Genomic DNA, 12,559 nt, shown 5'->3' on the forward strand with positions numbered 1-12,559 from the left:
GGGACTGCTGACTTCTATTTTCAAATGGACACACTGCAGAATAATATGGAATGAGCATTTATTTTCAGAATAAAACCAGTTTGTTAGAGGCAAAAAATATGCAATAGATCTAGATTGTGTGTGGACTATGTTGGGGGGGGGGGAAACAAGTACTCAAGCTTCCATTGATTCCAGAATAAAATGTGTGTTCACAGCTTCAATGCTGGGTTTCTCCTCACACTTGGTTAGCCCTTCATCAGCTGTTCCACATGGAACTGAATTTCATTTGTATGTTAAAACATTTCTGTGCAGTCTTTCTGTTCGCAAAGAGACAGCTAGCGCATTTCATCTTCTTGGACAGATTTCAAAGTCTAAACATGATTGTTGTTCAGAGATGTGTGTTTACTTAATACCTTCTGATTCTGGAGTTGCCTTGGTCCCATCCCATGCCTTTGGGGTGGGATGTAAATCCCAGAAACCGAAATATCAGCAGAACATTTAGGCAACTAAAGTCAAAAGGGTAACAAGCCCAGATGTGTTGGGTTACTCTGTTCTCATGAATCCCCCTCCCCCTTCCCTGTATTTCATAATATTCCTGAGGAGCTGTTCCAGGGTTTTCTTCATAGTTAATATGATTAATCCTGAAAACGTCATGCTGCGCAATCTATATAATCATAACTCCAATGCAAATATAGAGGATGCAAATAAGCCTGAGAGGGAGAGAGATTGTCAGAGCTGAGCCATCGGTTATTGAGTGGGAACCAGAAACTAGGGGACAAGACCAGAGGACAAGCCAAGCATCAACCAAAACCTACCATTGCCCAAGTAAAATCTCAGCCTGAACAGGAAGCGTTGGAGCAGGCGTGGGAAACCTTTCTCAGCCTGAGGGCCACATTCCTTTCTGAGCAACCATCCCAAGGGCCACATATCAGTGGAGGGTGGAGCCAGAGGCAAAGTGGGTGGAGCAACAAATGTAAATGTGATCTTGGTACAGTAGGCTGCTGTCTCCCATCCACACCATACACTTAAAACACATTATTTCCTTCCAGAAATCCCGGGAACTGAGCTACAATTCCCAGCACCCTTAACAAACTAGAGTTGCCACAATTCTTTGTGGGGTGGGGGGAGCCAGGTGCTTTAAATGGGTGGCGTAGATACACAGAGAGACAGATCTTGGATGAAAACCCAGTGGAACAGTGACTTTTATAATTTTCTATTTTAAAAAATTATTACACTGTACCATCCCACGCTCTTTGCTTTTCTTTTTAAAAACACTCTCAATTCACAAAATAATCCTCAAAGGGCATAATCTACTGGGATATTGCCATGACTGGCTTCCAATTGTTTCTGGGCAAATTCAAGGTTTTGGTTTTAGCCTATCCAACCCTATATAGATTGAGTCGAGGATGCCAGAAAGATAGCTTGCTCTCATATGAACTGGTCCACCATTAACCTCTGGGTACCCTAGTCTTTAGCGGTTAAGTGGACAGCAACTGGAGAAAGGGTGTTGTCATCAAGAAGTCCCCAACTGTGAAATATTCTCTGTAGAGAACCTTTGCATCATTAGCTTCCATGCTGTCAAATTTCTTCCTTGATTTCCCCTGGTTTTTAGTGAAAGATATAGTATTGCTGGTCTTGTTCCTGCTCCTCCTGTCGCAGATGGTTTTATTGTTGGCCTACTCTTTTTTAATTATTGTTATTGTTCTGTTTTGTTTCAAATTGCTTACATTTTTTGTTGTTGTGAAAGATAGGGTAGAAACATGCTAATTGATTCAGGGCTTGGCTCCGGAGCTAGGGCTGGACTCTATGAAAAATATGAAGTAGGAGTAATCATGGGTTTACCTGTTTATAGTAAAAAAACAAGGAACCCGCCCTTCCGTCCAATTTAAACTCAATTAGGGCAGCTCAGAATTATAAAATAAAACGATGACAACACAACAAATTACCATAATCTTTGGCTGGGAAGAAAGACAAAAAACAGGGATAAGAAGTTTCCTCCTTTCACTGATACAATCAGGTTTTTGTCTCTCACCCCCAGCATGTGCAAATGTTTTGCAAAAGGAAAGGAAGATATGAAATTGCACCCTTTTTTAGCTTCCCCAGGAAACATGCTAGAAATAAACCATCTGCTTTGTCTTCCCACCCAGTTTTAGGTCTGTGCGCTTTCTGAAGAATGACGGGATGGGCTTCCAGAAATACCCCTACGCGAATGAAGACGAGGCTTGGAAGAGCTACCTGGAGAACCCTCTGACAGCAGCCACCAAGGCTATGATGAGGGTTAATGGAGATGACGACAGCGTGGCTGCCCTGAGTCTCCTCTATGACTATTACATGGTATGAAAAGCGGCCAGCGTGACTCAAGGCCCCGAAAATGACATTTCCTGCCGTCTTCCCCCAGCCACACCTAACCATGTGGTGGCTGGGGCTGGTATAGAATCATAGAATTGCAGAACTGGAAGGGAACCCTGAGGATCATCTAGTCCAACCCCTTGCAATGCAGAAATATGCCGCTTTCCCACATGGGGATTGAACCTGCAACATTGCCGTTGTCAGAACCAAGCTGTAACCTACTGAGCTATCCCCATTAGCAGTTGTAGTACAAAACATCTGAAAGGCACCAGCTTGGAGGAAGGCTGGTTTATTGTGCCCCTTTAAGTTCTTCACAGGGAAAAGGCCTGTAAACAAGGCCAGGTTACTTCAGGTTGAGTATTCTTGGCCTGTGATAACTTCGTGGTCCTTACCACGCCCCACCAAGCAGTAACAAGAACTTCACCACAGATCAGGTGGCGATGGTAGTTGTCTATAATCACTCTGTTTGGGTCACAGCCACACTATACCTGTAAAGCACATGGCTTAGAATCATAGAATTTAGTCCATCTAGTCCAACCCTCTGCAATGCAGGAATCTCAGCTAAAGCATCCATGACAGATGGCTATCCAACCTCTGCTTAAAAACCTCCAAGGAAGGAGACTCTACCACCTCTCGTGGGAGTCTGTTCCGCTGCCAAACAGCTCTTACTATCAAAGTTTTTCCGAACATTTATAAAAATTTTGGAACTGCGATGTGTTTAGGGTGCCGGGAGTTTTAATTCTGTGAGGGGTAAACTTTTTCCTTGCAGAACTATGGCACCACTTCTGTGGTGAAAAGCCCCCAGGACAACAGGAAAAGCTCATAGGACCACACTTGGGGTGAAAAGCAGTGCAAGAGTTGCATAAATAAATGCAAAATTGCAATTCCCAGGGTTCCCTGAGAAGAGGGGATGACTGTTAAGACAGTGTTGATATGCTCTCTCAGATGCCTGAGTCTCACAGAAGGAAGGAATCCCATTCCACGCTTCTGTGTCCACACAGAATAAGCAGACACCTTGTCTGATCAAACAGATTTGCTCTGCAGTAGAATCGCTAACAATCACGTGTTGGCAACACATTTGTTGTTCATTGAGAAAGGATGCTTTTCCTGGCATGGATGTGAGAGGCAGGAGATTATTATTATTATTATTATTATTAATTTAATTAATTCATTCATTTAAGAACTGCTTTCTATGAAGCATCTCAGAGCAATTTCACAATATAAAGATATATAAAACAGTCGCCCTGGACCATGGGGGAGGGGACGTACTGACACTAAGGAAATGGGGAAATTAAAGCACAGTTAACCTATTTTGACAGTAGCTAACCCAGAAGCGTCTCTCTCCCTACCTGTTATTCAGGGAACATTTCTGTTTTTTGCTAACTTGACAGGTTCCAAAGGAGAAGAGGATCCTTCCGTCTGGAACAACGGGGCGCAATGAACTTGGGAAGAGGTGAGAGAGAATCCTACCCGGGGAGGCTTCCAGAGTTTGCAAGTGCAGGGAGTCAGCTTGGCTCGTGACTAACTAGCTTTCAAATACTGGCCCAGCAAAGGGTTAAAAACATTAAAAATGGGGGGAGGGTCAAGAGATCCAGAGCCCAAGCTACTATACCTTTAAAGCACATCCCCTCATTGCAAGAATCCTGGGAACTGTAGTTTGCCCTCACCGAGTTATAATTCCCAGCAATCTTAACAAATATAGTTCCCATAATTCTTTGGGGTGCTTAAAAATGTATGGTTGCTTGCACGAAGCCAAAGACTCAGCCTCCGCATGCCTCTGCTACCCACCCAAAGTCACTCTGAATGTTTTTGAAATGGTATACTGCTTCTGGAAGACATCAAGGCCCTGACTTTGGCATGTCTTAAGGGGGAGTGAATTCCATAGCTGGGGGACAGGAACTAAGAATGCCTCTCTGGACAGCCTTCAAAGATCTGATCGTGGTGCATAGATGTTGTGATTCAAGAGACTGTTCCTGGTTGATCTTACAGGTTTGTGGTAGGTCAGTGTTGAAGGTGGCCATGGGTATTCTGGACCCAGGCTGCCAGCAGCACTTTTAAACGGAGCTGGTGCAGCAGACCCTGGAGCACTGTTTCAAGAAGTGTGGGGCTCCAGAATATGGTTCAGCAGGACCCCCTCCCTCCTCTCAAATCCCCTTTATTCTAGCCTGAGGGGGGGATTGAACTTCACCCATGTCCCCCATGGCAGAGGTAGCAAAGGACAGAGAGAACTAGGAGAGAGAGGCTCGCTGTGGCCTTTTTCTGCACTGAACGTGAAGGTGATAAGCCTGCTTTTGTTTCAACTGCTTCCAAATCGAGCAATGTACTCCCTTTCATCCTCCTTGGCTTCCGTGCTTTTCAGATAACCCTCCCTGAAATAAGTTAACAGTCGGTTGGCATCTTCCAGTTTAGTCCCTCAATTCCTGGACTCTGTGTACCCCTGAGCTATGTGTTTTTACATGCCTATTTCTGAACCGTTGCAGTGGGGTCATCGTGAAGCGTGGGCACTGCCCAGTCCCACAAGGGCTGGGTGGGGAGCGGTTAGATTTAACTCTTTTCCTTGCTTGGGAATGATGAACTTCCCTTGCCCAAATAGTTGCCTGTGTTCTTTCCTTGTGCCTCAGGTGCAGATGAGTGACCAAATGGTCTTGCATTCCTAAGTATTCTTTTGTCTGGCTCCTCCTCCGCCTCTAGGCACTGCCACGGGATGGAGTACGAACCCGAGATTTCCTCCTTCGAAAACTCCACTCACATCATGAAGCTCCTGGCCGAAAATGTTTCCATGAACCAAGAGTATCTCGATGTGCCCAAGAAGAATGGCTTAGGGATGGAGGGCATCCCCTCTCCTCACAAGCCGCCTGCCTTGCCCCCGGGCACCAGCAAGCTAGAAGCCAGTCCCGAGAACTATATGCTAACCTCGGGGGATGTGTATGACAACAGCTCGCTCAATTCCCTCTTTGACGCGATCCACGTGGCTCCGCCGCAACAGAGGTGGCAACCGGACAGCACCTTCAAAGAAGACCCTCAGGAGGTCAGCACTGCGCCCAGACATCTGGGCTTGCCAAAACGTTTCTAGAACAAAACTCTGTGGTTCTGCCCATCTCTGGGCAGGATGTGACATGTATGGTATAAATGGGAGCAGCACAAATTGCACTAATTAAGCGAGCAGAGGGAGTGTCCCTTATGTGCCAAGTTAGCCGTCATTGAGATTCAACAGGATGAAGTGGCTTATTTTGTTGGAAGCGCTTCTTAACATTCCCTCCATCAGCCCTTCTGCTTCCTGAAATAATCTTCTCAGCCTGTACGCAGGCTAGCCATGTTGTCGGTCTTCTGTAGCTTATTGCCGAATTTCCACCTCCCTCCCTGCTGCTACATCAGGGCTGGTCAATCCACTGGACGTATGCAAAGCAAATGGTGGATGAAAGGAGAAGAGGAAGACTTAAGCCATGTCCATCCCCAACAACCACTGTCTCTCCCATTGTCTCCATCTGCCACTAATGAACACTACAGTCACAACTACACCATACATTTAATGCAATATTATACCACTTTAATAGTCATGGCTCCCCGCCTCAAAGAATCCTGGGAGCTATAGTTTGTCAAAGGGTGCTGAGAGTTTTGAGGAGCCTCCTTGCATAACTATAATTCCCAGCACCCTTAAGCTTCAGTTTCCAGATTCTTCATGGAAGCCATAACTCCTAAAGTGGTAAAAGAGAGCTTTAAATGTACCACAAATATATTGACAATATTGTTGAAAAGTTGGCTAAGGGTGGGTGAAAAGGGATCTGCCATTTAAAGTTGTAGAGTTGAAAGAGTGTCTTTCAAGGGGGGCTTCTGGGGAGAAGTGTATGTGTGTGTGCGAATGAAGCCACTTGCTATGTCCCCTTTCACACATGTCAGCTCCTATGGCTCAGATGTTTTGCTTCACATCTAAAGTAGGAAGAGGAAGTGCACTGTAGCTTCCTGTTACTGCCTTGCCTGATCAGGAAGTGGTTTGGGATGTGGTTCATAATGCATTCATTTGGCAAAGCATTAGCCTTCCCCCGAGGTGGGAAATGAGGGATCCAAGAAGGCTATGGGTCATTGTAGGTACAGCACCTATAACCCCTGACTATTGTCTCTGATGGCTGGGACTGATGGGAGCTATAGTTCAAAGTATCTGGAAGGCACCAGGCTGGGGAAGGCTCTGCTTTATATAACAATCCTCCTCCACTTCCATCAAACCCCTAGAATTTCCTTGCAAGGCTAGTTGAAAAAAATACCACCGAAGAGCTGGATTCTTGAATTCCCTCTCTCCTATTCAGGGCCTGATCCTATGGCCTTTAGTAGGCTCACTGGATTAAGAGTAGGGGATGGATTCCAGCTGGGCATGCTAACTTGTTTATTATTATTATTATTATTATTATTATTATTATTATTATTATCCCTGCTTTTTGACAGCAGCCTGGCACAGTTTAGCAGCAGATGAAGCTTTCCCCTAGGACTTTTAGAAAACCTCCACCTGCTAAATTATTACATGTGGATAAAAACAGCGAGGCATACGCCAGTTTTCAAAAAATTCAGAACGAATGTTTTGCCTTGGTTCCAAATGGACCTGAATGGGTTTTTGAGGTGTTTTTATTTCCATGGGTGAACTGGAATACAAAAGAATCCATATACAGCTGTCCTGATTTTGTCTCTCTCTGCAGTCATTGATCTTCAATGATATCCTGAAGTCCCAGACAGATGCACCGTGTTCAGAGAGTTATTCTGCCAGTGATGCCAAGAGGTAACAGCAAAGGCTTTCTCAAATAATATGATCGAAATGTGTTTCTCTGAAGAAATATTCCTAGTAAATCAAGGTGGAAGTTTAATGAGAGGGTACTTCTGTCTCATACACACACCTCTTGGGCACTGTTGTTGGTGAGAAGGGAGAATAACTTCGCTTGTTTAATCCGTGTGTTCCATTTTATTTTATTTTATTTTATTTTTTAAATGGACCCCCTCCAGTCACCTACTTTATATATAACAGGACAAACACATGAATAAATACATAGGACTATCCTGCCAACCTAGCAGTTCGAAAGCACGTCAAAGTGCAAGTAGATAAATAGGTACCGTTCCGGCGGGAAGTTAAACGGCGTTTCCGTGCGCTGCTCTGGTTCGCCAGAAGTGGCTTAGTCATGCTGGCCACATGACTCGGAAGCTGTACGCCGGCTCCCTTGGCCAACCCCAGAGTCGGTCACGACTGGACCTAATGGTCAGGGGTCCTTTCACCTTTACCTTCATCCTGCCAGACACCTAGTTTGGCCTTCAGATACTTCTGTCAATTCACCATTCAGGTGAATAAGGCACTGTCCCACCTGCCTACCTTTTTACTTGCACCCAGTCCAGGGACTCATAGAATCATAAAGTTGTAGAGTTGGAATGGACTCCTGAGGGTCATCTAGTCCAACCCCCTGTGTCTTCCTTCTCCTCCTCCTCAGGCTCAGTGTTGCCCTTGCAAAACTCATCAGGGAGGAAGGTGGGGCGGAAAAGAGAATTAGTTGGCTCACCCTGCCATGGGCCCTGGCTCCACTTCCTGTTGGCCCCTCTGCCTTCAGCCCTTACCAGTTCCAATGGTCCCCAGCCGCCACTGACTTCTTTGTCTGTGTTTTGGTGTGTCTTGCAGAGTAAAATAGTATAAGTGGTTTATTTAATCTCTGCCTTCTCCCTCTCCCTCTTTTTTAATTGCTCTATTTAAGTGACTTTGAATATATGTTGGGATCCCCTAAAGCTATTCACATCAAATCGGGTGACTCACCCATGGCCTACCTCAACAAAGGACAGTTCTACCCAGTCACGCTGCGGACAGCTGCAGAAGCGAAATGTTTACACCTGTCCTCTAATAAAGTGAAGGTAAGTGATGTGCCAAGGAAAGTTCCCAGCAATATATGATGTGGAACAGCTGAAACAATGGTGATGGAGGTGGTCCCGTCCCCCCCCAGTTTTCTGAAGCCAGAGATATTACAGCCAATCGCTATGGAGGTTTCAGAGATTATAGCATATGCTTTAAAGCAGAGGTCAGGGAAGTGCTGAGGGCTGCATTACCCAAATGGAACTCACTAAACCCAGCACAAGAATGTGAATAATATTGATTCACAGACGAACTGCAATCCTTTGCTGACAGTTATTCAAAACCTCAAACATGCAGTTGCATCCTGACAATTGCAGTCATGCAGTTGCAAAATGCATGGGTGCCTTTTCCATATTTCCAAGGTACACCAAGCTTTCTCTTTGCTTGGACATTTTGCTTTGGTTTTCCTGCTATAGGTCCTGAAAAGGAAAGGAGTGGCAGTTGCATACATTACACAACAGCAAAGCCCTTTTCCCTTTCAGCTGCTCCCCACTGTGTGGGAGGGGATGCATACCAGCCCATGGGCTGGAACTCCTGTACTAAAGTGTTTCCCCAAGCTGGATTTGATTTTGCAAATGAATACATGTTAATACTATGTATGCTATTATGTATTGAACAGTGATCCAATTGGCTTTTCCCCTTTCTCCCAGAGTGTTGTGATGGTGGTTTTTGACAATGAAAAAATTCCAGTGGAGCAGCTCAAGTTCTGGAAGCACTGGCATTCACGTCAACCTACAGCTAAACAGAGAGTCATCGATGTTGGTAAGGAGTAGAGATGCTTTCGGATTTCTTGTCTAGGAGGGAAAGGAAACAGATACAGTGGAAAAAACCCTCCCCCTTTTATTTCCAAGTGAATGCAGTCCTTATTAGCACTTAGGATATTAAATCAAACTGGTCGCTACTCTGATTTATAAGAATAAGAATTTATTATTTATACCCCGTCCAGTGTTTACAGGGTTTTCATCATAAAGATTCCTAGGATAAAGGGGTGGCCTTGTGTGTGTACATAGAAAATCATGAATAGCTTTCAGCTACCCAGTTTTAATACCAGACTTCTGCATCCCTTGAAAGCTCTGGAAAGTTGCATGAGACACAGGGGTCTGCCACCAGAAGGAAAAATCAGCAATTATCTTCCTGGCCCTGGCCCCCGCCTATAGATCTGGATCTTCACCTTAGAATCCAGAAGGAGTTTAGGAGTGGTTTCCGGTAGCCTTGAAGGGTGGGGCATATCACACCTCTTTAAGGGTATGGTTGTTACTTAATTCAAAAGTTATAATTGGGCAACTGAAGAGTAACTGCATGTTTCATGCCTTCCAGCTGACTGTAAAGAGAATTTCAATACTGTGCAGCATATTGAGGAGGTGGCTTACAACGCCTTGTCCTTCGTCTGGAACATTGCTGAAGAAGCAAAGGTATGATCAGCCCCGTGCAAAACGTGTGGTCCCCGCTGTACCGCAAACCTACCTCCATTTCATACCTGTAGTTCAGCCACATCTGGAAGGCCACATGTTCCCCATTCCTGCTTTGGCATTCCAACATTAAACCGTGCTTCAAACTCACAGTCACTTTTCATCAGCACCCTTTCACCTGGGTTTGCTAACTCCTCTGCACACATGGAGACTTCAGTTTGCACCCTTGTGTCTTTTATGGTTTGTTCTGCTATCAACTCCAGTCAAACAGGCATTGCAGGGTTTGAAGTGCTACAGAAACCTGTGAACAGACACTGAGTTGAGACAGGTCTGCACACAGTAAGCAGGGATGCCTCTGTTGTGCTGCCTTCAGCTCTCTTTCGCTGGGGGATGACACCCTATTTGTCTTCAAAGGTGAAACTGGGGGCCCCTCCCGACTAGTGTTTTATTGCTGGTATCTTCTGCAGCATGTTCTGCCTTGACACAACAGTAGTGCATCAGTGGTGGATTTCCCCAAGGGGCTGTAACACTACAAAAGTGGGACAAAAATGAACCAGAACATTCATGGTATGAAAAGTTGCAGGATTTCAGCAAGAAGCTACAGGACATGCGCTGATCAGAAACAAAGCAGTATGTCCGCCCCAAATCTTTTGCATGTGCAAATAATACTGAAAGCCCGATTGGATATAACCACCGCAATATCAACATGAGCACAAACCATTATGAACCCACAATAAAAAGGATGTCTGGAGGGATTTGGCTTGTCTAAAGCTTTCATAAGAGTTCCTGCCCGAACTGAGATTTAAACTAGTCACATGTTGTGCTATGTTAGTAGTTCTTTTAAGCACTACACCAGCAGCTGACTCCAAACTGTTAGCTGGGCTATAGGGGGAAAGTTTCCTGCCACAACCCTGAGACTATAAACTGCCATTTATTAGCCTGCAGATTAATAAGGCTCTGCAAGTTGTACTCTCCCATAAACCCAGACCAGATATTCAAGGTAGCTTTGTGTTGCAATAGGGAATAAGGCCTCAACATACCCACCACAGACATGAACCGTGGTCTGTTGGTGCAAAGCAATCTTGGGTTTTCAATCCCAGGAAAACAGCAAAACCAGGAGGTGGACTCTGTTTAGCTTGGTAGGTCACAGGTAGTGCTGGCTTGCAACAGAGTTATGATGCGCAGGACAGATTGTGCAGGAGGTGTAAATGAAAAACGCTAGATGAATTTGCAGTGTGTACTCTACTGCAAAATAAGTTCCATTGAGTTAAATGTGGCTTACTCCCAAGTAAGTGGGCATAGAATTGCAGTCATAGGATATCCTGAATTTAATAGGGCTTCTGAGTAGACATGCATAGTAATCCTGCTGTTTAGTGACTCTGAAACCTGATCAGTTGATAGGTTTTTTTGCTCTGAAATTTCATTGGGTCACCTTTCTTTTTAGCCTAAAGGTAGCCATGGTCTTAAAAAAAACAAAAAACCTAAAAACGGAGAGGTTATAAGCCATCTTCAAAGCATCTTCTTCCGCTTCACTCTCCCTCCATGGAAATATTCCAAGCATGTGATAGTCATCTGGGGCACTTAGGTTAGATGTAACTTACCAGAAACCTTGTTCCCCTTGCCGCCCAGGGGGCCGTTGAAGGCTGATGCTTCAGAGACATAAAATACCTGGGAGTTGCTGTTGAAGGCCTTTTCCTGCATCTTCCACCTGTCTCTGAATCTACCAGCCTCTAAATAATGGAGCCAGACTCATTCTTTTCTATTTGCAAGGTTTAGCTGTGCTCAACTTTGGACCAGAAGATCAGCAGCAGCAGCACCCCAGGGTTGCAGCCTCCCATCCCTACTTGGAGATGGGCAGGGGTTGAATCAGGTGCCGCCTGCATGCAAAACAGATGTCCGACCATTGAGCTACAAGCTTCTTGGATTTTGCTGTATCTTTCAGAGCAGTGCTTTGACTGCCACTGCATCCTGACTCTGTCCATTCTTCCTGCAGGTGTTTATCGGCGTGAACTGCTTGAGCACAGATTTCTCCTCCCAGAAAGGCGTCAAGGGAGTCCCTTTGAACCTCCAGATAGACACTTATGACTACAGTACTGGGACGAACCGGCTTATTCACCGAGCTGTCTGCCAGATCAAAATATTCTGTGATAAGGTAGAGTGAAGCCTTTGGAAAAGAAGTTATGATGTGAAGGACTTCCAAAAGACGTGTGTCTGAGTGATGAGAATAAGGGGTGGTAAGAGCATTGAACTAGGGCAGGCATCCCCAAACTCAGCCCTCCAGATGTTTTGGGACTACAATTCCCATCATCCCTGACCACTGGTCTTGTTAGCCAGGGATGATGGGAGTTGTAGTCCCAAAACATCTGGAGGGCCGAGTTTAGGGATGCCTGAACTAGGGCTTGGGAGACCCGGGTTCAAATCCCCTCACACTGGATAGCCTTGGGCCAGTCACTTTCTCTCTCAGAGCTTTTGTGAGGCTCAAACAGGAAGGAGATAGCCTTGTATGCCATCTTGAACTCCCTGTGATCGAGGCAGGAAATAAATGTAAGCAGTGCTTTTTTTCTGGGAGGATGCAGGGGTGCCCCTAAACATTTTGTGAATCTAAGTTTGGCCTCATTGAGAGGCAGTATTTCAATAAGAGTAGGAAAATTAGAGTACCCTTAAACCTTGTTTTAGAAAAAAAGCACTGAATGTAAGAAATAAATAAATAAGCTTCTTAAACAAAGACATGGCCTTTTAAGAGCAGCTTTGCAAGAGCTGAACTGCTAGCTGAAGAACTTGGCTCTGATGAAAGCTTTTAAACGTGAATAACTTAAACTGTGCAAGAGTTCACCTGTAAATCAGTCAAGACTGGAATTCACTGGTGAGCCTCCAGTTTTCAAATGCTAGGAGGCAACATATAATAAAAATGTTCTAGGAGCTTAATCTGATTCAGTATTAGCCCAGAGGT

The 12,559-nt window shown here is 45.0% G+C and overlaps 1 protein-coding gene across 2 annotated transcripts in view; it reads left to right on the plus strand.

The window, feature by feature from the left end:
• GRHL3 (grainyhead like transcription factor 3) overlaps positions 1-12,559 on the plus strand; it is a 49,753-nt gene that overhangs the window by 15,674 nt on the left and 21,520 nt on the right. For both annotated transcript variants that reach the window (XM_083625540.1, XM_083625541.1), the window contains exons 2-9: positions 2,127-2,313; positions 3,720-3,781; positions 5,020-5,356; positions 7,014-7,093; positions 8,049-8,202; positions 8,851-8,962; positions 9,518-9,612; positions 11,603-11,761. In XM_083625540.1, the coding sequence (XP_083481666.1) occupies positions 2,127-2,313; positions 3,720-3,781; positions 5,020-5,356; positions 7,014-7,093; positions 8,049-8,202; positions 8,851-8,962; positions 9,518-9,612; positions 11,603-11,761 (1,186 nt within the window). The remainder of the gene's footprint in view (positions 1-2,126; positions 2,314-3,719; positions 3,782-5,019; positions 5,357-7,013; positions 7,094-8,048; positions 8,203-8,850; positions 8,963-9,517; positions 9,613-11,602; positions 11,762-12,559) is intronic.

Source organism: Podarcis filfolensis (genome assembly GCF_964270895.1).
Source record: "Podarcis filfolensis genome assembly, chromosome: 8".
Lineage (NCBI taxonomy): Eukaryota > Metazoa > Chordata > Lepidosauria > Squamata > Lacertidae > Podarcis > Podarcis filfolensis.